Source organism: Aquarana catesbeiana, linkage group LG10 (genome assembly GCF_042186555.1).
Source record: "Aquarana catesbeiana isolate 2022-GZ linkage group LG10, ASM4218655v1, whole genome shotgun sequence".
Lineage (NCBI taxonomy): Eukaryota > Metazoa > Chordata > Amphibia > Anura > Ranidae > Aquarana > Aquarana catesbeiana.
Window position 1 is genome coordinate 111,510,113 of NC_133333.1, and position 26,478 is coordinate 111,536,590.

General features: G+C 43.9%; 1 protein-coding gene across 2 annotated transcripts in view; it reads left to right on the forward strand.

The window, feature by feature from the left end:
- Nucleotides 1-26,478, forward strand: part of DLAT (dihydrolipoamide S-acetyltransferase) — a 59,256-nt gene that overhangs the window by 22,890 nt on the left and 9,888 nt on the right. Inside the window, exons 8-10 of one of the 2 annotated variants that reach the window (XM_073602440.1) lie at nt 279-352; nt 1,248-1,355; nt 12,634-12,741. In XM_073602440.1, coding sequence (XP_073458541.1) covers nt 279-352; nt 1,248-1,355; nt 12,634-12,741 — 290 coding nt within the window. The remainder of the gene's footprint in view (nt 1-278; nt 353-1,247; nt 1,356-12,633; nt 12,742-26,478) is intronic. The other variant, XM_073602441.1, reaches the window with a different exon arrangement.

The window sequence follows — 26,478 nt, forward strand, 5'->3', positions numbered from 1 at the left end:
GGAGAGGCTAGAAACACGCCTACTCCCATGGGAGGAAAACCAGGAAGTGCTAAGAAGATTAGAAAAAAAAAGGTAATTACGGCGATTTAAATTTTTTTACACAGCATGTCAGCATCTAGGCAAGGAAGAGAATGCATAGCGATAATGTTCAAAATTTGGGTGGAACCCCGCTTTAAGCATTTTTTGGCTTGTGAAGCAGACACCAAGCTATTCATTATCTTATATTTATTTGCTGGATTTAATTCTTACGTAGTATTTTTCTTTGGGGGTTGTTTCAGGTACTGGACCAGATGGAAGGATTACAAAAAAAGATATTGAATCCTTTGTGCCTCCTAAGGTTGTTCCTGTAAGTGTGAGTATGCACTTTACCTTTCTCTATTCCATATGAGTTTGTTATATAGACATGAATGATATTCTGATTGACTGACTGGCATATTCTTAGGCAGTGTTGTTGTTCACTTTGAAGCTAGCAGATAAGGCATTGAGGATTAGCTCAGATGGTTATTATCATTAAGCAAAATCTCTGTCAAAATCATCCAATTTGAGCTGCCATTGAATTCTGGGCTGTGCAGTAGATGCTTGGAGATAAAGCTAAACCTGATCAGCCTGGTCTGGAATAATTGTGCAGTCCAGTAAATGTGGCAGCTTCTGTTGAGTTTTCTCACATACAAGTATTTGTCATAGAAAGTTTTGTGGTGCTCTGGTCCAAAAATCACCCTAGATTACTCAGAGTACTCCACTTTTATCCTTTAGGTAAAAAAGAGAATCTGCATGTTGCAAAGTTTTGGCTATGCATAAGAGTATTCAGCTTTCATGCTCGGCTATGTGTCAACAAATATGGCAAACCTGTCACAATAGATGGACCCCCCTCCACTATGTCCAGCTACAGTCATACTGGGCGATTTGTTCTCTGATCAGGCTCCTCCCCTCCTTGATGACATGTCTGGAATTAGGCTAGCTATACACAGAGCAAATTTTTTTTGCAGGAAAGAAATTAGCTCAATTTCCCTCATCAACACAGATAGCGTTGATGCAGGAATCCCTCCTGCTGGGCCATTGTCTTCTCCCGGCAAGGGGGAGGGGTGCAAGCTGTTCCCGCTGGGAGAAGACAGCGGAAAAAATGTATCACTTGACTTTGAATATTGGCTTGCTTTTGAAATTGAAATAAAAGAAAATATGAGTGCTTTCTGTATCTAAATAGTTTTTCCATTTATTCTCTATTTGTTTTTTTTTCTTTGCATTCTAAGGCTCCTGCAGCTGCTGCTCCAGCCCCTGCACCCGCACAGCCCTCTCCAGCTGTAGCAGCTGTTCCTACTGGAACCTTTACAGATATTCCCATTAGCAACATTAGGAAGGTAAGAATTCATACATGCCTCTTTCTGGTAATCACTCTTTTTTTTTTTTTTTTTTGGTAACTTTATTGTATACAGAGTTTATAGGTACAAAACAAAGAAAAGGGAAATAGAGCAAATGTTTATGAAAACATAGTATAAACAGAATGTTTATTCACTTCATTATCATCAAAGATTAAAGGGGCAACTACATGACACAAATACAATTTGAAGACATGAGGTTCAAATTTATGAACAAAACAACAAGTCACAGTAATAGTAGCTACCCCCGATATCATCTCCTAAACCTTCACGGTTTAGGAGATATCCCCTGTATCAGCATGTGTTGATGTCAACGGCACCTGCACGCATGCACGGGAGTGAGGTCATCGTGGCTCCAGCCAATCACAGCGCCGGAGCCCGCGATACCCGGAAGCGATGTTGCCGGCCAGGGCTGTGTACTGGGACCGCTGCGGGGGCTCCGATCTAAGGTGAGTATTTCATAATGAGCCAGTATGCTATGCATGCTAGCTCATTATGCCTTTTGTCTTGCAGGGTTTTTTTTTTTTTTTTTTGGGGGGGGGGGTTTACAAGCACTTTAAGTGAGCCCTAGTGCCTAACAAACCCTTGCGTATCAGGTAGTATAGTACGGTCTGTGTTCACCCACGTGTCTCAAATCTCATGAAAAATTTTTTGGGGCAACCCCTGGCCTCATATGTCAGTTTGTATAGTGGGAGAGCTTGATTTATGAGATTGATCCAAGAACCGACAGTAGGGGGAGCCTGGGGTTTACAGTGAATTGTTTTAGATTTCTTGGCATAGAACAAAACTAAGCAAAAAAAAAAGAGCTTGAAGCACTTGGGGCGAGAATCATCATTATGTCCAAACAGGCAGATATTAGGTAGTTGAGTGAGGGAGCTAATAAAAGCAGTGCCTTCAGACCAAAACGCTCTAATAGAGGGACATTCCCAGACCATATGATAAAATGCGCCATCTTCAGTGGAGCATCTAGAGCAGACCACGGAGGACAGCCTATTTAACCACTTAAAGACTAGCCGCGTTTTGAGATTTTGGTGTTTACAAGTTTAAAACAGTTTTTTTTTGCTAGAAAATTACTTAGAACCCCCAAACATTATATATTGTTTTTTTTCTTTCACACCATATTTGCGCATCGGTCTTACAAGCGCACTTTTTTTGGAAAAAATTCACCTTTTTTGAAAAAAAAAATAAGACAATAGTAAAGTTAGCCCAATTTTTTTTATATTGTGAAAGATAATGTTACGCCAAGTACATTGATACCCAGCATGTCACGCTTCAAAATTGCGCCCGCTCGTGGAATGGCGTCAAACTTTTACCCTTAAAAATCTCCATAGGCAACGTTTAAAAAATTCTACAGGTTGCATGTTTTGAGTTACAGAGGAGTTCTAGGGCTAGAATTATTGCTCTCGCTCTAACGATCGCGGTGATACCTCACATGTGTGGTTTGACCATCGTTTTCATATGCGGGCTCTACGGACGTATGCTTTCGCTTCTGTGTGCGAGCTCTTCAGGACAGGGCGCTTTAAAAAAATTTTTTTTTCTTTCTTATTTATTTTACTTGATTTTTATATATTTTCACTGTTGTGTTTTTTTTTTTTTTTTTTAAATGGGTCACTTTTATTCCTATTACAAGAAATGTAAACATCCCTTGTAATAGAAAAAAGCATGACAGCTCCTCTTAAATATGAGATCTGGGGTCAAAAAGTCCTCAGATCTCATATTTGGACTAAAATGCAATAAAAAAAAAAAAAATTGTCATTTGAAAAAATGACATTGAAAAAAATGTGCCTTTTTAAGATGTATGGGCGGAAGTGACGTTATGAAGTCACTTCCGCCCTGCCTAGATATGGAGACGGCTGGGGGCCATCTTAGCCTCACTCATCTCCATACCCAGCCACGTCAAGGACCCGATCGCCTCCGCCGCTGCTGACGGCTCCGGTAAGCGGCGGAGGGCGCGGGAGAGTGGTGAGGGGGGGGGGCCCTCTCCCGCCGCTGATAACGGTGATCTTGCGCCACAGAGACCACCATTATCGTAAACACGACCGGCTCCTGAAGAGATAGATACCTCGGTTGTGGCAGCAGCTGCTGCCGTTACTGAGATATCCATCTTCAAAGTGCCGACGTATATGTACAGGAGCCGGTCACCAAGTGGTTAAGTGAAGGAGGAGACAGGGAGTATAGTATGACCGAAATAAAAATTTGGTCTGAATAACCTTATCCCTAGAGGTGAATTTTCTGCCAAACCACCTCCTGTGAGTTCTGGAATAATATCTGAATGCCATCTGGGTTCAGTGAGATTAAGTCTGTCAGTTTTAGAATGAAGTAGTGTGAGGAGTAGTAAGTCGAGCTGAGCTTAAAATGGGAAGGTACGCTTAAAAGGCATTCCAAGGGGGCAGATTGTATAGAAACATTATTTAGGCCAAATTGAGCTGCCGGCGTATATGGCTGTTGCAAATATGTAAATTAATGCTGTGGATGGGAGATTGAAGTCCCGACAAAAATAAAGAAAGGAACCAAATGTACCTAATAAAAATAGATGAGAGATCAATTTTACTCAATGTCTGAACCAAAATATTCTTTCTGTCCGGCGAACTGTTTCTCACAGACGGAGATTGTGCCATAGAGGAGCATTAGGGGAATAATCCACAGGTGTATTAGAGGGGAGTAAGTTTGAGGTTCGAAAAACTTGCAGCATCATGGACAAAATACCGGTGCTCTCCCCGCCCATAGCGGACTGGCGATGAATTACATTTTTGAAGGGATTCATATGAGGTAAGAATAGCTGCCTTAAAAAGCTATAGCCGCATCATTAGCTTCAAGGTAAAACCACCAATGGGCATGAGCCAACTGAGAAGCTATATAGTAGGTTTGGAGGCTGGGAACAGCAAAGCCCCCTCCAACACCAGCAGCTGCAGCGTATCTTTAGCTATTCTAGCAGCTCAACCTCCCCAAATAAATGACGTAATGATAGAATCAATCTCTTGAAATCGGCGCATGGGAATATACACTGGTGATTTACTTAATATATAGAGGAAGTGTGGCAGGAAAACCAATTTAAAAATATTTACCTAATGGGGTTAGGGTTTAAAGGTGTGCCTCCAATCTAAATCATCTAAAGTAGGGGCGGGTACCATAATCCACAATGGTTAATATTGAAAGGGAATGCCTGGGGCTGCCCCAAACATGCCCCTGGCAGAAATGGTAAAAATTGGACTATCTCGGTACCCAAGGATTAGGCAAGAATATAATTAAAAATATAACAATTTATTATTAGAAAAGCATGATTAACACGGGGGAAAGGGAAGAACTATTTTTACAAGAAAACTGTATACAGTCAATAGTTACAGCTGTGCATGATTCTTTTGAATCTTTTTAAAGGTTGATGTACCCCAAAGATCATAGGGGGCACCGGATAGTAGATCTTGACAAGGTCCTCTACATGTTTTGCGGTGTGAAGATCTGAGGAAGTGGTTCACGCCACAAAACATGTAGAGGACCTTGTAAAGATTTACTATCCGATACCCCCTGTGATTTTTGGGGTTCATCGACCTTTTGAATATTTTTAAAGAATCATAAACAGCTGTAACTGTTGACTGTATATCATAAACGGCTGTAACTGTTGACTGTATACAGTTTTCTTGTAAAAACTGTTCTACTCTTTTCCCTGTTTTAATCATGCTTTTCCAATAATTGTTATATTTTTCTGCCAGGAGCATGTTTGGGGCAGCCCCAGGCGTTCCCTTTCAATAATAGGGTTAGGGGAATATTGGCCCAGACCTTTAGAGTGCCCTTTAGTTTACTAATAAGAGGGTCCAAATTATTTTTAAGGTATAAGGAAAAGGGTTGCTGTATTATTGTTCCCAAATATCTGAAGCTGGAAACAATTTTTAAGAGACAGGAGGAACAGAAGAGAAATCAAATCAAGAGAAAACAATCAATCCTGATCTAACCTTTCTGGATAATCTTAGTGTCTTGCACAGTCCTTTCTCTGGTTTTGTAGCAGTGTCACTCTAATGCCGCGTACACACGAGCGGACTTGTCAACGGGCTAAACTCAGTCTGCATTTCCGACAGAAAGATTTAGAACCTGTTCTATATTTGAGTCCGTCGGAAATGCCGACAGAAAAAGTCCGATGGGGCATACACATGGTCAGAATGTCCGACCAATAGCTCCAATCGGACTTTTTCTGTCAAAGTCCGGCCGTGTGTATGCGGCATTAGACGGATACATTGCTTAGCACAAAAAGCAGTAGTTTAGAATAAGCTTTTTTTTTTTTTTTTTTTTTTTTTTTTTTGTGAGTTCAGGAATATTTTATCAAAGAGGGACTAAACACTGGAAATTGTGCCCAAAAAAGGCAGGCAGAAGGCAGTTGATGAGTCCACAGTATCGCCTTTGGTTTCCCTACAGCTGACCTTTCGCCAAAACTGACTTCCTGTCTTATTCTGCGCTGTGACCTTGTGTTGAGGCAGCTTAGTAAGGTTATGTAGCACCTTTGCAAGATGTATAGCTGTGCAGTTTTATATAATGCAGTCAATGTAATAAGTTGGGACAAACAATTGCAAGTATAAGTTCACACATCAACAGTCTTCATTACACAACACCCAAATTTAAATAGTTTTGGTTAGAATTATTATAATATATATAATAAAAATAAATTGCAAAAGAAAAGAGGGATAGTTAATTTGACGGATTCAAGAAATTTGAATTCCACTTTTAATCATTTGATTCTTTTTCAGCTATTTAATTTTCTTTGTGGCCTTGGGAGGATCCAACAGATGATAAAATATAGAAATCCGGTTCCTAGAAAGGGATCCAGTAAATTAGTTAAAATAATGTTTATAACAATAGGAATGTTGTCATCAAATTAAACTGTCATTGAAATTTAACACTTAGGATATGGGAACTACCAGCACTGGGTTGGGATTTAACATGCATGCTCTGGGCCTGTCATATCCACTTGTATATCACAACTTTTTTGCCCTCATTCCCCTTCATACTGTAGCACAGAATGACCTCCTCGATATTTACCATAGAGAACCCCTGACTTGTCAGTCCCTCGCACCTATGTTACATAGCGAGGTCCCCTCATTAATTCTGGCTGTTTTCAGGAGTTCTGCCTGTCCCATCTCCTCAGCCAGCCAAGACCTCCTAGATGAGCCAGCCAGTCACCATCTCTGTGTGAGCCGCAGCTTATTACTTTCCTGTTTAATGGAATGGTGGGCTAGTACTGTATTTGCTGTGCAGACTCATGTAGTATTGGGGCACTCATAATCATTTTCTAGTCTTAAGATACGCAGCAGGGTGGGTGTGGGGTTTATTGGGGCAATATGGGCACTTATAACAGTTACCAAAGAAAGGACCAGTGGCATGTATCCTAGGCACCCAGGTTTAGCAACATTTGTTGTAGCCAAAATCCTAAATCTAATGTAATATATTTTTCCCTTATCGTCTTTCAGGACAGCACATGAGAGAGTGGCTCCACCCACTAGGAAACGGGAAACACAAACTCCACCGCATTTTAAAAGGAGGCTCCTCTCCACAGCTCGTCAGTTTTTGTGTTTCCTCCGGCAAGGGAACACCTAGTAGGGGCCAGGGTCTCTTATGGTGCTATCCTGAGAGGCCAGGCTGCCTACCCCACCATACCTATTTTTTCCTCCAGAGAGTCCGATCCTCCCACACCGCGCCACAGGGTTGCTGGTAAGTGGGCTCCTTTTTCCTTTTCTTTGCTTAAAATGAGCTGGACCGTTCCTGGAGCCGCTCCTTAGGCGGTGGCAGCCGTTCGTGGGCCTTTTTTTTTTTTTTAAACTGCGTGTCGGCGTTACTGGCCGCCGCCATCTTGGTAGAGTACAGACTCAACCGGTCGGACGTGAGGTATCCGACGAGGGGAAGGCACTAGGAATGGGCGCATCATTTCCGATCGGAAGTGGCGCAGAGAAAGAAGGGAGGAGCGGTCCTGGTGCCTATATTCCGGTTCCGGTCGGGCGCAACGGCGTTTTTTGACTCTGGAACCGACGTCCGTAAGAGCCACCGATCGGAGCAGCACCACTATGGATTCTGTGGCAGCTGCATGTGGGACAGGCACCAGCAAGGCCCAGGTAAGAGGGTATAGAGAACTATCCTGGTTACTTTGGTGCCCCTCTCGCAAATGTTTTTTTCCCCCTTGGTGGCTGGGGCCTGTCTTGGCACATGGGGTTAACTGCTGTTCCACCTGTGCACCTGTGGTGAGTCCGTTAGGAGGAAGCTTTGGCTTAATTGAATGCTGGTGTTTTTTCTCTTTTGTCATTTTTTTCTGGCAGGCTAAGCTCTGAACCAGCTATTAAAAAGAGATGCCCCTCATGTAAAGCAAAGTTACTGGAGGGTTGGAAGAAGACTTTATGCCAAATTTGTATTGACTCCTTAGTCAAGGAAGAGGCTTCTTCTGCATGCAGCGACATAATCGCATCAGTTAAGAAAGAGCTAGATGCTACTATACAGGCTTTTCGCTCTTCTCTTGTAACACCAGCACCAGTCAGGCAACTACCTCAGACCCCTCTCAGGACTCACACTTAACCCCAACGGTAGAGGCTGAGGCTGGCCTGATTACCCAAAGGGGGCATTCCCCTTCATACTCTGGAGAAGAGGAGGAGGAGGAGGAAGAGGCAGATGCACCTTCTAGATACAAACTGTCCTTGGAACAAGTAGACAGTCTGTTGAAAGCAATTTATGCAACATTGGGAATGGAGGAAGAAAAAAGAGAGTTATTGCTGCACGATAGAATGTATGAAGGGCTTAGTGAAGCAACAGGTCGCACTTTCCCTGTACATTTGGTAATCTCGGAGACCATTAAGAAAGAATGGGCTGACCCAGAGAGAAAACCCTTTTTCCCAAGAGCTCACAAGAGGCGTTTCCCATTTAATGATGATCCTGAGTCACTTTGGAATAAAGTCCCGAAGTTGGATGCAGCATTTTCCCAAGTATCCAGATCAACAGATCTGGCATTTGAGGACATGGGTACTTTGAAGGATCCTATGGATAAGAAGGCGGACCAACAGCTTAAAGCCTGGCAGTCCATTATAGGGAATCTTAAGCCTGCTATGGCTATGACCTGTGTCTCCAGAAATATGGAGTTCTGGCTGAATCAGCCAAAAGCACATGTTGTAGCTGATTCACCCAAACAGGAGATTCTAGATTCCTTCCCAACCCTTATAGCAACTGTAGCATATATTTCTGACGCCTCTGCAGATTCAATAAGAATGTCAGCTAGATCAGGGGCCCTGACCATTGCAGCTAGGAAAGCGTTATGGCTGAAAAACATGGCCTGGGGACGCAGCTTCCAAAAATAAGTTATGTGGAGTTCCATTTTTGGGAGATCAGCTATTTGGTCTAGAGTCTATCTTGGATAGAACAGCTGATAGGAAGAAATCCTTTCCTGTTAAAGAGAAAAAGCAGCCAGTTAGGTGTTTTTTTTCGACCTCAAAAAAATCAGGAAAAGAGTAACAGGCCCCAAGAAAAAAGAAAGAATTGGGTGGCGCAGAGAGGAAAAGGGAATGTCCTTTTCAATCCTCCTACGCAGGCCAATAAAACACAATGACTTGGTGGTACCTGTGGGAGGAAGACTTCAAAAAAGCCATGAAGAACCTGTTAGGGGATCTGATAAAACAGGGTGTTGTGGTTCAGGTGCCTCTGGAGGAAGATTGCCAGGGGTTCTATTCCCATATCTTTCTGATAAAGAAACCATCAGGAAGCTTTCGGCTCATCCTCAATTTAAAACCGTTAAACAGGTCAGTCCAATACAGGCGATTCCGCATGGACTCCATCTTTTGGGTAAGAAATCTCTTAGTCAAGGGATGCTTTATGGCATCAATCGACTTAAGGGATGCGTACCTGCATGTACCTATAGCTGCTCAGTCCCAGATACCTGAGGCTGGCAGTAAATATGGGGAGGGAGGTTCTGCACCTACAATTCAGGGCCCTCCCATTTGGTCTATCTTCCGCCCCTGAATATTTACCAAAATTATGGCGGAAGCCCTAGCTCCCCTCCGGCTACAAGGGATTGCGGCTGTCCCTTACCTGGACGACCTACATTTCTATGCCCCTTCAAGGGAAAAGTTACAGGAGGATTTGATCAAAGCTCGCAATCATCTGGAGGCCTTAGGTTGGATTGTAAACATCCAAAAATCAAATTTCAATCCAGCACAAAGAGTCCAATTTCTGGGGTATCTGATAGACTCAGTGGATCAAAAGATCTTTCTTCCAGAAGAGAAGAAAGTAAAGGTATTGCATGCAGTATCCAGCCTTCAGACGAACCTGGAGGTATCCGTCAGAAGGATTATGTCAGTGCTGGGAACCTTGACCTCAACTATGCCGGCCATTCAATGGGCCAGACTCCATTTCAGACCCCTTCAGAATTTTCTCTTAAGAATCTGGGATCACAGTCCAGAAACTTTAGACTCAAAGGTAAAGCTTTCCACCAGGGTAAAAAGGACCCTTTGGTGGTGGAGAGATCAGGCAGTGCTGTCAAGGGGTCTACTCTGGTCCTTCCCAACAGAGAGAAGGATAACGACAGACGCCAGCAGTTGGGGATGGGGAGCATACTGGGGTCAAGACATAGCTCAGGGAGTTTGGTCCCCAGTGGAAGCAGGAAGGTCATCAAATTGGAGGGAATTAAAGGCAGTCGCTCTAGCCTTGGTTGCCTTCTCTCCAAACCTTCAGGGGTCCCATGTGCAGATACTGTCAGACAACGCCACCACGGTGGCATACCTGAACAAACAAGGGGGCACAAGGAGCGGGACTCCTTTTGCTATCTTCAGAGATCCTAAAATGGGCAGAGAGGCATCTACTTTCCCTGTCAGCAGTACATCTCAAGGGCACGCTAAATGGAGTAGCAGACTTCTTGAGCAGACAAAAGATTCAGGAGGCAGAGTGGAGTCTGAATCCAGAAATATTCACTCTAATCACCCAGAAGTGGGGGTGCCCGCAGGTGGATCTTTTCCAATCAAGAGAAAATGCTCAGCTCCCTCAGTTCTTCTCTCTACACCGAGACAACGGATCGATAGGGATAGATGCCCTGGCACATCCTTGAAAGTTTCAGCTGGGTTATGCCTTCCCCCCCTTTTCAGCTAATTCCTTTGGTATTGAGGAAAATACAGAAGGAGAAGGTGTCAGTAATCTTGATCACCCCGTATTGGCCAAAAAGGGCCTGGTTTTCCTCCATTCTACTAATGTCAGTCAAGCCATTCTGGCAACTCCCCCTCAGACAGGACTTGCTACTGCAAGGTCCTGTGTCATCCGGATATAGCAAGACTAAGTCTCACTGCTTGGTATCTGAGGAGCAGTTGTTAAAAAACAAAGGTTTGTCAGAGCCTCTAGTATCCACTCTGCTTGCTAGTAGAAAGAAGGTGACTAGAGATATCTACGCTAAAGTTTGGAAAATCTACAACTCTTGGTGTCGCTCAGCAAACCGAAATTTAGAAGACATTGTGTCGGTTCTGGAATTTCTGCAGAATGGGGTTGACAAAGGGCTGGCAATTAGCACTCTTAAAGTACAAGTGGCTGCCCTAGGGGTATACTTGGAGCAACCTATTTCCTCAGTTCCGTTGGTCACAAGATTTTTCAGGTCACTTACTAGATCCAGACCAGTTCCCACTAGATGCTTTCCAGGATGGGACTTGACAGTGGTCTTACAAGTACTCACAAAAGATCCTTTTGAACCGTTACAGTCAATCTCTTTAAAGAATTTAACTCTGAAGACGGTATTCTTAGTTGCAGTTACGACTGCGAGAAGAATTGGAGAACTTCATGCTCTTTCAGTTAAAGAGCCCTTTATGTCGATTTACCCAGACAGGATTGTGCTTAGAACAGATCCTGCTTTTTACCAAAGGTGGCATCAGTCCATAACAGGTCGCAGGAAATCATCTTGCCAACTTTTTGTTCAGATCCTTCAGGAAGTAAGGAAGAATTATTTCATAAGTTAGATGTAAGAAGAACTTTATTACATTACTTAGAAAAAACAAGGGACTTCAGGTCTTCGGACTCTTTATTTGTTTTGTTTTCTGGCATCAGAAAAGGAAGGCAAGCTTCAAAGGGGTCAATTGCCAGATGGTTAAGATTGACTATTTCAGAAGCTTATGTCCAGTCGGGTTTGTCTCCTCCTCAGGGAGTACGAGCACACTCTACTAGAGCTCTAGCCACTACATGGGCAGAAAAGGCTGGTGCCACCCCAGACCAAATTTGTAAGGCAGCTACGTGGTCAAGTTATCTTACGTTTGTCCGTCACTACAGATTGGATCTTCTGTCAGCTGGTGATCTGGCATTTGGCAGAAAGGTCCTGCAGGCTGTTGTCCCTCCCTGGTTGGTAAGTTTCGATTATCCCCTCATGTGCTGTCCTGAAAGACGATAAGGGAAAATTCAAGTTAGACTTACCGGTAACTTGTTTTCCAAGAGTCTTTCAGGACAGAAAACTACCCGCTCTTCATGTTTATATATACATATTTATACGTATATGGAAGTGTGTGTGTATATATGTATGTATGTGTGTGTGTATATATATATATATATATATATATATATATATATATATAAATATAAATAAATAATATTATGTATGTGCTGTGAATTAACCGTATTATGATTATGTGTTCCAGCTTGGGCCGGAGGTACTCTACTACAACTGACGAGCTGTGGAGAGGAGCCTCCTTTTAAAATGTGGTGGAGTTTGTGTTTCCTAGTGGGTGGAGCCACTCTCTCGTGCTGTCCTGAAAGACTCTTGGAAAACAAGTTCTAACTTGAATTTTCAGAAGCCTAAATATAGTGCAAACATAGATTAGATGCACCTTCCAATATTCAGAAAAGCAGCATATGTGCATTATCACCTCTGTGACCTACAATAGCTCGAAGATATGTACATTGCGCCCTCACTGACCAGACAACACATTGGCACAGAAAGGATTGTGGTCAGCATACCAAATGAATAACTAGAAGATGATGCCAATTAAAACTTATATAAATTCTGTTTTAAGTTAATTATTTTTATATGAAAATAACGCTTTAAAAGCTGAACTACCGGAAAAATTATTTCCTTGTCAGGTTTCTGTAATGTATGTACTTCTACTGCATATTTAGCCAATAAATGTTCATGGATTATGGTTAAGTATTGCGTGACATTCAGATGACTGCTGATCTTATGTTCATTCTCTTGGTGTAAAATATTGTAAACTGAGGATAAAAGTGCTTTACAGAACATATAATGTGACAGACTGTCTGTCTGTAATCCTGCTGTTTCTAGGTGATTGCACAGCGACTTATGCAGTCCAAACAGACGATACCTCACTACTATCTCTCAATCGATGTTAACATGGGAGAAATTCTACATTTGCGAAAGGAGCTAAATGAGGTAAGAACGTTATTTTGTGTGTGAGAGAATCCTTAAAAACATTCCTAACATTTACCTTTTGTAAATGGCTTTTAGAACTCCATTCTAGTTAAAAGCAAGGCTGAAATAACCAGTTGCACATTTCATTTAAATGATTCATTTAAATTGATTGCTCTCAATGTTTCCACGCAAACTGAATCAATCTTTGAAAGGTTTAAAAACCTTCAAAACTCTGAAGGATTTACAACTGCTCTCCCTCAAGAAATTCTTAATCTTTGAAACAACAACATTTCTTTATATCCCCTGCGTGGGAGTTTTGTGGTTGTAACTATCAATATACTTCGATAAAAAATATCAGAAACAACATTTCTCTTCCTGCCCTCTTATCTCAGCAACAGAACAGTCCTAATTGGATATAGTAGATGGGGAATTGGCGCTACCCTCTATGTGTCTTATAATGGTTACCTATATCATAAAGTGAACGAGGATATTACTATCCCAGTGTTTCTATCAAACTAAACTTAAAAAATGCATTAAGCTTATAAAAGTAATAATACTTAGTGATATTGGCATCCAGTGTCTAAAATGTGACAGTATGTCCCTTTGGGCAGACGCCCTTAATGTGTGGTAATGTGTAGCACCCAGGGGTAAAGATCCCTTTAAAAAATATATCACTAGCGGTGCAAACTCAAACGGGTCTCAATGTGTACATACATTAAATACAATACAGGGACTAGTATTTCAGGGTGGAAAGTTTGTGGGGTACCATCACTTAATACACCTAAATATTTGAAACCTGTACCAAGCATGAGCTACTTGTGATTAAAGCATAAAAACAAATTATATGTATCTCAAACCATAGTGCTGTGACCTACTTAGAAAGTTATACATATATCAAAACTGCATGTGCAACTTTATAATTGTAACAAAAAAGCTGTGGAAAAAACTATGAACAGAGTCCAATCGGAAAAAAATACATAAAAAATAAAATAAAAAATAATAGGTAGATTATAAAGCGTCCCAACTGCATGCAGTCCAAACTTATTAAACCAGCGAGTGAGTATTTCAATAGTGACTTCTGTGCTCTTCAGAGACAAGTAAAATTGGTGACTCCAGGTGTTCCCCCCAATGTGATCCCCACTCACCAGAAATAGTCACCCCTGCAGGGGTAGCAGGCATAGAGTGGGTTTCTGAAATGAAGATTCCTGTGTATTTCCTGGTTACCTCCGGTTGTCCGTGGGTGTATCCCAATGGCTCGGTGCGGGGTCCCCAGCAGGCTTTGTTCAAGAATGGCCCCTCCGTATCTCCTCAGTAGGTTAATGTGTTTTCCTCCATATAGAAGAAGAAACAGGGGACTTTCATAGTGAAGTAAGTCTTCATTTATTTGAAATCATTCGTTTACAGATTACAGTGGCAAGCAACTGACCCGGTACAGCGCGGCTGTACGATACGCAAGACCAGGAAGCCAGAGACGGCGTGCGTCCCAGCTTGCGTTCCAACCACGGCTTCCGGGTGTGACGTGTGAGCGTGACTCCGCCTTACGCGTTTCGTCATAGGACGTTATCAAAGGTCTTTGATAACGTCCTATGACGAAACGCGTAAGGCGGAGTCACGCTCACACGTCACACCCGGAAGCCGTGGTTGGAACGCAAGCTGGGACGCACGCCGTCTCTGGCTTCCTGGTCTTGCGTATCGTACAGCCGCGCTGTACCGGGTCAGTTGCTTGCCACTGTAATCTGTAAACGAATGATTTCAAATAAATGAAGACTTACTTCACTATGAAAGTCCCCTGTTTCTTCTTCTATATGGAGGAAAACACATTAACCTACTGAGGAGATACGGAGGGGCCATTCTTGAACAAAGCCTGCTGGGGACCCCGCACCGAGCCATTGGGATACACCCACGGACAACCGGAGGTAACCAGGAAATACACAGGAATCTTCATTTCAGAAACCCACTCTATGCCTGCTACCCCTGCAGGGGTGACTATTTCTGGTGAGTGGGGATCACATTGGGGGGAACACCTGGAGTCACCAATTTTACTTGTCTCTGAAGAGCACAGAAGTCACTATTGAAATACTCACTCACTGGTTTAATAAGTTTGGACTGCATGCAGTTGGGACGCTTTATAATCTACCTATTATTTTTTATTTTATTTTTTATGTATTTTTTTCCGATTGGACTCTGTTCATAGTTTTTTCCACAGCTTTTTTGTTACAATTATAAAGTTGCACATGCAGTTTTGATATATGTATAACTTTCTAAGTAGGTCACAGCACTATGGTTTGAGATACATATAATTTGTTTTTATGCTTTAATCACAAGTAGCTCATGCTTGGTACAGGTTTCAAATATATAGGTGTATTAAGTGATGGTACCCCACAAACTTTCCACCCTGAAATACTAGTCCCTGTATTGTATTTAATGTATGTACACATTGAGACCCGTTTGAGTTTGCACCGCTAGTGATATATTTTTTAAAGGGATCTTTACCCCTGGGTGCTACACATTACCACACATTAAGGGCGTCTGCCCAAAGGGACATACTGTCACATTTTAGACACTGGATGCCAATATCACTAAGTATTATTACTTTTATAAGCTTAATGCATTTTTTAAGTTTAGTTTGATAGAAACACTGGGATAGTAATATCCTCGTTCACTTTATGATATAGGTAACCATTATAAGACACATAGAGGGTAGCGCCAATTCCCCATCTACTATATCCAATACCCGAATAGTCCCATTTAGGGACTTACTAGGGGAGGCTGCAAACCCTGTTATTCCTAAGCGCGGACTAATCACATTTAGAACAGTCCTAATGCCCCATTCTCGGAAAATTCAGCTTTAAGAATTGTTAAGACCCCTTTCACACTGAAGGGCTGCAAAAACTGCAGATAAAACACTAGCGGTGCGCTTTTTTAAGGTCACGTGACAATGTGACCTTTAAAAAGAAAAAAAGCCGTTTTGAAGTGCTGCCCATTCATTTCAATGGGCAGGGGCGTTTTTGAGGCGCTTTTTAAAACGCTCCAAATATGCCCCAAAGATGCTGCTTGCAGGACTTTTTTCACTGCCCTGCAAGCGCAAAAGCGCCTGAAAACCGCCGTGTGAAAGGGGTCTGAGTCTTTGGAAACTTCCACTGTTTATGGATGACATGGCTTGACAGCCACATACTATAAACAATTTGCCTCTTTCCTGCCCTCCAAATTGGCCAACCTTTATTTTTTTTATCCTACATTTCCAGCTGAAATGCTATTGGCAAATGTCTTCATTACCTAAAATTTCAGACCTATTTCAGTTATCGTAATGATTTCAAGGTTTATTAGTAGACTGCTTGTAGACAAACTATCACCCCTTCACTAATTTCACCAGATCAGTCGAGTCACTTTACCAACAGACAAATCACAGATCATATACTTTCAGTGACTACTATAATTCAAAATGTGAACGTTCACTTTCATAAATTTGTTACTTAAGTTTAGACATTCATAAAGCCTTTGATAGTGTTACTTGGATGTATATGACTGCTTTGCTTTAAGGTCATGGCTTCAATAATGAATTTATACACAGTTTTCAAGCTCTATACCACTCTCCCAAAACCAGAATAAAACTCTCAGGTTGCAGGCTCAGATTTTCTTGCATTGGATAGAGGCACTAGGCATGGATGTTCCCTGTCCCATCTGTTCTTTGCACTTACAATGGAGCTCTTAGCCACAACAATCAAGATGGACTCTAATATCTTGGGATAAGGGATAGACCCTTATGACTATAGACTCGGCATGTATGCAGATTATTTTATGATGTTCCTTTCTCACGCTGTCACATCTCTTCTTAACTTAATAACTGTTACATAAATTTGTCAAATTGTCAGGTTTAACAGTTAATCTTTCCAAACCAATGACCATGCTAATTAACAGCTTCCCACCTGGTCTATGGCAGACTAATGGCCGGGCGAGCCTATCGTCCTTCTGATTGGACGTTATATGATATCCTCTCAGAAGGCAGTGCTCACATCCCCGGAATAGACAATTCATTTGCGTATTACCTCAGCCCTTTATCCCAACATGTTCAGTCTCTCATGCCAGAAATTGGGAAATCTATATATGGACATCCTGCAGGTTCAACAGGTACCCTTGTTTGTAGGCATTACCATGGATCCCCCAGCACTGAGATCAGATGCTCTGATAATTCCATGAATTCCATTTCAGTTATGCCTGTCTTCTAGTGCGAATTGTCCATCGACTCTTAACAAAGTGAAGCAAGTAAAAAAAAAAAAATTCCCATTGCACCAAACTGGTCCAGCAGAACCTGGTACACAAGCATACTCAAACATGTAGGAGACGGCCCTGGCCTATTCCAAACTGTCTCAGAGGGCCCCTGTACCATTCTACTCAGTCACTGGCTTTAGTGTTAAAGGAGTGTTAAAGCCTAGGTCTTGATAGAGCTGCACGATTCTGGCTAAAATGAGAATCCACAATTTTTTTGTTTAGAATAAAGATCACGATTTTCTCACAATTCTCACGGCGTAACATCTTTCACATTATACAAAAAAATTGGGCATACTTTACTGTTTCATTTTTTTTTTTTAATTCATTGAAGTGTATTTTTTCCCAAACAATTGTGTTTGAAAGACCGCTGTGCAAATACAGTGTGATAAATAATATTGCAACAACCGCCATTTTATTCTCTAGGGCCTCTGCTTAAATATTTATAAATATATATATATATATATATATATAATTTTTTCTAGCAAAAAATACTGATTTTAACTTCTAAGCAGCAAGTTTAAGTGGTTAAACTGACCTAATTTACAGACCAAAGTTCATCCTGTGTTGTGTTTTTTTTTTTTTTTTTTTTTACAGCTGAGTGAGCAGACTCACTGCACTGGGAAATGCTGCATAGAGATTGTGAGGGGGGGGGGGGGTTGAATCAAGATCGTGATTTTATTTTTTTTAAACAATTAATCGTGCAGCTCTAGATCTAGAGGGACAGGAGTATTTAACTCTCTCATTAGCACATTGCTCAAAGCCAGAAAAGACACTTCCAAAAAAAATGTACTTTACCAGGTCATCCTCCCAGGACTGTAAGCTCATGTGACCATCCTGAAGGATTCCTGGAAAAGGAGTTATCCGGTAATAACTTGTGTTATCGTACCTGGAAATGCCTCTTTGCCTGGTGTGAGCGCAGGCACTTCAGTCTCAGAGATTTCTCTGCCCCTCGCATTCTGGCCATGCTACGAATGGGACTTGACCAGAATTTGGCCTAAAGTACTCCTAAGGGGCATGTCTTAATTTTCCCTTCCCTTTTTTATTCAAGGTGTTTCTCAGATTAGCCCCCCACTTAAGCCTAGTACAGATCACTAGTTTTGAACGGAAAAAAACTGACTGGTTGGAGTCGCTGTAGTAACAAGCCAATGTTTTTACAGCGATCTCCCCTGCTGAGCTATTGTATTCTGACAGGGACGGTTGGCTGCTGGTTTTCCAGCATGCTCGTCCGACATTCAGCTGATGTCACCTGACATTCAGCACATCTGTACTAGACTTAACTGCACGCCATGCTTCCTTAGTATCTTAATTTAGTTCTCTCTCTGCCCTGCAGAAAGCACCATTTCAGCCCATGAGGGAACTATCTTTAGATGATCCCTCCTGCAAAGTGGGCTTCTCAGTGGCCTGTGAGATGTGCCTCTGACCTAACACCTATCTTAAGCCCCGTACACACGGCCCGAATGTTGGGAGACAATGGCCAGCTCAAAAAAAAAAAAAAAAAAGGCCGACATTTCAACCTGTGTGTATGTCGGACATGCATGCCGGAAAACCTAACCGACTCTAGATCATCACTCTTAGCCAGTGGCAGAAAGCGCTGATCGGAATGTTCTGGCGGGGGGGAGCACACTCCTGTCAGAACACAACAGCTCAGCGGGGGAGAGCTGTCCTCATTAACATACAATGTAACAAACCCAGCTATACCCCTTTAACCCTTTGTTAGGAAAGATAGTGTTCAAATTTGCTGTCAGTGGGGGGCCTTCTGCTAGCTTTCAAACGATCTAGTGTTGGAAGATCTTGGACACCTGGGTACTAGAGGTCTTCTCCTTTGGTTACAAACTGGAGTTTCTTTCTCGAACATCATGGGACACAGAGCCACAGTAATTACTGATGGGTTATATAGGTATCACTGGTGATTGGACACTGGCACACCCTATCAGGAAGTTCAACCCCCTATATAATCCCTCCCCCTTGCAGGGATACCTCAGTTTTTACGCCAGTGTCTTAGGTGATGGACGTGTAAAGATGTCCTGTGCTGAGCTCCAAAGGGAATATCCTAAGATCCTATACTGGGGCAAGCCAGGCGAACCGGATCCATTCAAAGTGTCTTTTCATGGCCGAATTGAATGGTACCCGGGCCTCGTGTCCGAAGAAACGAGGTTTTACCCGTAATGCTTCTCTTTTTAGAGAGCTGGACCCCGCAGATCAGAAAATGGCTTTAAACTTCCTAATTTCTGGCGAGGTGCTTTACGGTCCCAGAACTGTTGGATCCCCCTACTGATGGGGGCCCCAGTCTCTGACGGTTTTTTCAAACGGAGCCCACCGTGAGAGGTGAAGATTGGGTCTGTGTAAACAGCACCCTGCGGCTGGATAAGGTAAGAGGAGATTCCACAGAATTTTTGAGTTCTAGTGGCTTTTCTCCTTTAAGGTAAATGCATGCTATGCCTATTGTGACCACCGGGGGCTGCCAAGAGCACAAACCTACACATGCTGACTGACTGTCTCAGGTGTTCAATGCTGATTATGTCCCAGCATCTCAAAGCAGGCTGCAAGCAGGTAAGGTGGAAAGGGGGATTTCTCATGTTTGAATGTTCCCCCCAGGCTAGAGAGGGGCCACAGGGGTCTAGAAAGTGGTTATACCACCCGGGCTCTGCGGCCTTATGGCCACCATCTCTGAAGATAGCCGTTCAGGCAGATCTTGTTACCAGTCTCCCTCCTACCCCCCCCCCCCCCCCCCCATCCCCAGCCTTTTCTCCAGAAGCATGACAGGAGAGTCGGCAGTGCGGGAAGCGCTCGTTTTTTTCAAAACTCAGGGGGGGGGGGGGCGGTAGAGGAGGGGGCGGGACGTCAGCACAGGTGCTTAGACTCCCACTCAGGCCAGCTGCAGGCTATTAAAGGCACTCTGTACAGGTGCACTCAGCCTTCTGAGAGACATAGAGCTGACGGTCGCATGTAAGGTGGGACACAGGCATTCTCCTAGGCAGCATTTACTGAAGTAACACCAGACTGAGCATTGGGTAGCAAGGCTTTTAGCCAGACTACATCGCTCAGCGGGCAGTGTTCATTTGTATACCTCACACCTTGTTGCTTTGCACTATGGGTAGAAGCACCCCAGGAACCAGAGACACTAGGGGATCTTGTTCAGGTTCTGAGGGCCCCCTGTCGGCAGCATCCTCCCCCCCTAAAGATGGGCCAGGGACGGCTAGCCAGGGAGAGCCATCGGGGTCAGGGGCTACACCTGCTTCTGGCACTTCAGCCCCTGTATATATTACACAAGAGGTTTTTTCCTCAACCATTAATGGTCTAGAGCAGGGGTCTCAAACTGGCGGCCCTCCAGCTGTTGCAGAACTACAATTCCCATGAGGCATTGCAAGGCTGACAGTTACAATCATGATTCCCATGGGCAGAGGCATGATGGGACTTGTAGTTCCGCAACAGCTGGAGGGCCGCCAGTTTGAGACCCCTGGTCTAGAGGAAAGATTAATGGCCGTGAATACGTCTTCACTCAGTGGAAGAAAACGCACTAGGCTTTCCTCTGTTCCCCAAGACCCTCAGACAGAGGAGCTCTGGGATAAAGGAGATGAATCCCTTTAAGAGGATCGGGATGGGATGGATGATTCCTCTTCGGAGGATTCAGGTGGAGAGGGACCCTCTGCGACTTCCCAAGAGGAGAAAGTCTTAGTGCAGATCCTCACTGGATTGGTCCACTCCACATTTAAGTTGCCCATACCTGAAACTGCTAAAGAATCCTCTTCTGCTTTGGGGTCACTGAAACCTTTCCAAGCAGCACATGCTTTTCCTGTTCATACTTTACTTGAAAAGCTTATTTATTCTGAGTGGGATCACCCAGACAAACGTTTTTTTCCGCCGGGAAAGTTTTCAACACTTTATCCGATGGTAGAAAAGTTTATTAAAATGTGGGGAATACCGGCTATTGATGCCGCCATTTCCTTTGTAAATAATAGCTTGACTTGTCCTGTAGACAATGCTCAGATGCTCAGGGATCCTGTAGATAAAAGGATGGAATCCCTATTGAAGGATGTTTTCTCCTTAGCAGGATCAGTGGCCCAACCTGCAGTAGCAGCGTTTGGAGTCTGTCAATACTTACGAGACCATGTTAAGCAGGTCATCAAAGTATTACCTGAACAGCAGGCCCAGGGGTTTGCTAACCTTCCAGCGGCCTTATGCTTTGTGGTTGACGCCATTAGAGATTCTATCGTGCAAACCTCCCGTCTTTCACTGGGGTTGGTGCATATACGTAGAATCCTATGGTTGAAAAATTGGTCAGCCGAAGCACCATGTAAGAAGCTACTGGCTGGGTTTCCATTTCGTGGTGCAAGGTTGTTTGGAGAGGACTTGGATAACTATATCAAGAGAATCTCTTGTGGGAAAAGCACTCTCTTACCTGTCAAGAAGAAGAGTAAGCGTCCCTCTTTCAAACGGACTCTTTCCCCAGCGCCGGGGGCTTCAGCCTCCAGGCAGTCTCGACGGCCGCCTCCATCGGGGTCCAGAGACAAGAGTCAACCCCAGGGACAAAAGAAGTCCTGGGGAAAGAAGCCTACTAGGCAAAACACTAAGACCTCTGCATGAGGGGGTGCCCCCACTCACTCGAGTGGGGGGAAGACTGCGACAGTTCTCAGAGCTCTGGCACGAGGACTTCCAGGACAGATGGGTAGTCTCCACGGTAACCTTAGGGTACAAGCTGGAGTTTCAGGAATTCCCTTCTCCTCGGTTCCTCAGATCAAATGTTCCCAGAGACCCAGAGAAGCAGTCGCTCCTTCTAGCGTTAGAGTGACTTTTGTCGCAGGAGGTCATTATGATAGTTCCCGCAAAGGACCAGGGATTGGGCTTCTATTCCAACCTTTTTACGGTCCAAAAGCCAAATGGGGATGTCAGACCCATTTTGGACTTAAGGGATCTGAACCGATTCTTAAGGATTCAATCCTTCCACATGGAATCAATTCGAACAGTAGTTCCCACCCTGCAGGGAGGAGAATTTCTGGCATCAATAGACATCAGAGATGCATATCTGCATGTGCCCATTTTTCCTGCTCATCAGAAGTTTCTGCGCTTCGAGGTAGGAGGGCGCCATTTCCAGTTTGTGGCTCTGCCTTTTGGGATAGCCACTGCACCTCGAGTGTTCACAAAGATCTTGGCTCCTCCTCTGGCCAGATTAAGGGCTCAGGGTATAGCTATCATAGCATACCTAGACGACCTGCTCTTGATAGACCGGTCGGTAGCCTCTTTGAATGGAAACTTGAGGACCACGGTCAGGTATCTAGAACACCTGGGTTGGATCCTCAACTTAGAAAAGTCTTTCCTAAAACCAGTAAGAAGACTGGAGTATTTAGGTCTGATTATAGATACAAGCCAGGAGAAAATATTTCTACCCCAGGCAAAGATCACTGCTTTGAGAGAGCTGATTCTGACAGTAAGGACCAAGAAGGGTCCCTCAGTCCACCTTTGTATGAGGCTACTAGGGAAGATGGTGTCTTCATTCGAAGCAGTTCCCTATGCTCAGTTTCACTCAAGAATGCTGCAACACAGTATTCTGTCGACCTGGAACAAGAAGGTTCAGGCATTAGACTTTCCGATGCACCTGTCGCATGCGGTGCTTCAGAGCCTCAATTGGTGGCTCATACCCGAAAACCTGCAGAAGGGGAAATCCTTTCTACCGGTTACCTGGACGGTGGTAACAACAGATGCCAGTCTGTCAGGTTGGGGAGCAGTTCTGGAACAGGCTGCGGTCCAAGGGGTATGGTCCAAGACAGAGAGGACCTTACCCATCAACATTCTGGAGATCCGGGCGATACATCTAGCTCTAAAAGCCTGGACTATCAGGCTACAGGGTTGTCCGGTCAGGATCCAGTCCGACAATGCCACAGCAGTGGCTTATGTCAATCATCAGGGAGGCACCCGGAGCCGAGCTGCTCAAAAAGAGGTGAACCAGATTTTAGTCTGGGCAGAGATGCATGTGCCATGCATATCGGCAGTTTTCATCCCGGGAATAGAGAATTGGCAGGCGGACTATCTAAGTCGCCAGCAGTTACTTCCAGGGGAATGGTCTCTGCATCCCGACGTCTTTTGGGCCATATGCCAAAGATGGGGGGTTCCAGATGTAGATCTCTTTGCATCCCGATTCAACAAAAAGATAGACAGATTTGTGGCAAGGACAAAAGATCCTCTTGCATGCGGGACGGATGCGTTGGTGATTCCGTGGCATCGGTTCTCACTGATTTACGCATTCCCGCCTATTCTGCTACTACCACGACTCCTTCGCAGGATCAGGCAGGAAAGGAAGTCGGTACTTCTGGTGGCCCCCGCTTGGCCCAGAAGGACTTGGTATGCAGAAATAGTAAGGATGACGGTGGGTTCCCCGTGGACCCTACCGGTACACCCAGACCTGTTATCTCAGGGTCCAGTGTTCCATCCTGCCTTACAAACGCTAAATTTGACGGTTTGGCTATTGAGACCCACGTTCTGAAGAGTCGTGGGCTCTCAGGTCCTGTCATATCTACCTTGATTAATGCAAGGAAGCCAGCTTCCAGGATCACTTGCTTCGCATTCTTTGGTCCGAAACTTTATGCAGGGGGTGATGCGTCTTAATCCTCCGGTTAAAGCGCCCCTAAACCCCTGGGACTTGAATTTGGTCCTGGCTGTGTTACAGAAACAGCCTTTTGAACCAATAAGTCAGATTCCTTTGGTCTTGTTGACAAGGAAATTAATTTTTCTGGTGGCCATCTCTTCTGCTAGAAGAGTATCAGAATTAGCAGCTCTTTCCTGTAAGGAGCCTTATTTGATTATACACAAGGATAGAGTGGTACTACCCCTCATCCTAGTTTTTTACCGAAGGTGGTTTCTGATTTTCATTTAAACCAAGACATTGTTCTACCTTCCTTTTTTCCAGATCCCTGTTCTCCGGAAGAGAGATCTCTACATTCGTTGGATGTAGTAAGAGCAGTTAAGGCCTATCTAGGGGCAACTACTCAGATCCGCAAGACGGATGTTTTGTTTGTGCTGCCAGAGGGCCCCAATAGAGGACAGGCAGCGTCACAAGCTACCATTTCTAAATGGATTCGACAGTTGATCATTCAAGCTTACGGTTTGAAACAGAAGATTCCTCCGTTTCAGATCAGGGCACATTCCACAAGGGCTATTGGTGCTTCTTGGGCAGTGCATCACCGGGCCTCTATGGCTCAAATCTGCAAGGCCGCAACCTGGTCTTCAGTTCATACATTCACCAGATTCTATCAGGTGGATGTGAGAAGGCATGAGGATATCGCCTTTGGGCGTAGTGTGCTGCAGGCAGCGGTACAGGGTCCTCAGGTCTGATTGCACCCTACTTGGTCGTGGTTCCCCCCCCTCAGGTAGCATTGCTCTGGGACATCCCATCAGTAATTACTGTGGCTCTGTGTCCCGTGATGTTCGAGAAAGAAAATAGGATTTTTTAAAACAGCTTACCTGTAAAATCCTTTTCTTTCGAAGGACATCACGGGACACAGAGGTCCCGCCCCTCTTCTAATACACTATATTGCTTGGCTACAAAACTGAGGTATCCCTGCAAGGGGGAGGGATTATATAGGGGGTTGAACTTCCTGATAGGGTGTGCCAGTGTCCAATCACCAGTGATACCTATATAACCCATCAGTAATTACTGTGGCTCTGTGTCCCGTGATGTCCTTCGAAAGAAAAGGATTTTACAGGTAAGCTGTTTTAAAAAATCCTATTTTTAAACCCACCTTTTACCTTATTTTTTTTTTCCTCCAATGGGTCTTTGTCCCATTAGCACAGAGTGAATTTGCACAAGGCTATATTCCAGCTTTTGGCAGTGGGGATTATGATCGCGGTCCCAGAGGAAGAGAGATTTTAGGGGTTCTGTTTGAGTCTGTTTACAGTTCCCAAGCCAAACAGGGATAATGGACCCAATCCTGGACCTCGCTTCTTTTAACTAATGATCTACCAAGGCGGTGGCGGTCATGCGGCTCAAGAAGAGACAGATGTCATCTTGGCTTGAGCAAAAATCAACTTTCCAGCCATGTCGAGTGTGCACATTCCAGGAATGGAAAATTGGCAGATGAACTATCTAAGTTGGCACCTGTAGGTGGGGAATTTCAAACATAGACCTTGTGGCATCCAGGAAATTTTACAGATTTGTGTCCAGAACAAGAGATCCACAAGTGTTTGCTGTGGACACTCTGGTGACTCCATGGAATGAATTCCAACTAGATTTTGTGTCCCCCTTGCACACCCCCCCCCCCCCTTCAGTTGCTACTGCGTGCATGTCCTTTGCGTGGCCTCTTCTCGACTGACTAGACGTGAAGTCCCATCTACCATCCTGCTTCATGGTTGCTGGCTTTCACGGCATGGCTGTTGAGGCCCATGTCCTATAGGAAAAGGGGGCATCTCGGATTCAGTGATTATCACCTCTGTCAAAAGGGTACTGGAGCAGGCTGCTCTGTCTTGTCAGGAGCCCTTTTTAGTGTTGCACAGGTGGTCTTGTGACCGACCGTTTCCTGTCTGCCAAAAGTGGTATCTGGATTCTACTTAAATGAGGATAGTGTTTTGCCTTCCCCTTGCTCTTCTCCTAAGGATCCAAAGGAGGCAGCAGGCTGTGTGGGTGTACCACACCGCTACTGTCTTCCACCAAAAATTGGTCTCACTTTTCAACTTCAAGGGCCCTAAGCAGGGTCTTTATACCTCACAGACCACCTTTTCCAAGTGGATTTGCCAGGTCGTTGCTTGTGCCTATACCCTGAACAGTAAGGAGCTTCCTTCTCCCGGTTAAGACTCCTACTACTGGATCTATTGGCACATCTTGGGTGTTTCAATGTCAGGCTTCTGTTGCCCAGATACGTATGGCTGTTACATGGTCTACCTGCTAATGGTGAATTTGGCCACAATATGTTACAGGCTGTTGTTTAGGGAGAAGTTTTGGCCTTTGTTTTGGGAGTCTGTTGGCAGATTGTAGGTTGCCATGTTACCTTCCCCTCATTTTACTGCTTAGGGATGTCCTATCCAGTATGATTTGAAGACCTGTGTCCTTTACTGTAAAATAAAGAAAATTCTTTTTTTCTTTTATGCACCTGTAAAATCATTTTCTGTGGTACAGTATAGGTTACAGGACCCTCCGCTCTGTGACTGTATCCTAACACTGCATGCTAAAAATGAGGCTTGCATCTTGGGAGGGGTTATATAAGGGAGTGTTTAAAGCTTTGAGTGGCTTTGCCATTTCCCAATCCAGTGTTCGTTTGGAAGTCAAATTTCAATTTCATTTTAGACATAGGCTTTTGACTAAAATGCCATTTTAGTTTTAGACGTATTTAACTCATCTGAATTGTTTTAGTTGTATTGTAGTCGACTAAAGTTATTTTTAGTCAAGCATTTTATTGGTTTAGTTAAATTGTAATGCATTATTTAGGCATTTTTCTAGAATTCCCAAACTGGTTAATATACTCCTGGAGAAAAAATCTAATAGCATGTTATTTATGGTATTCT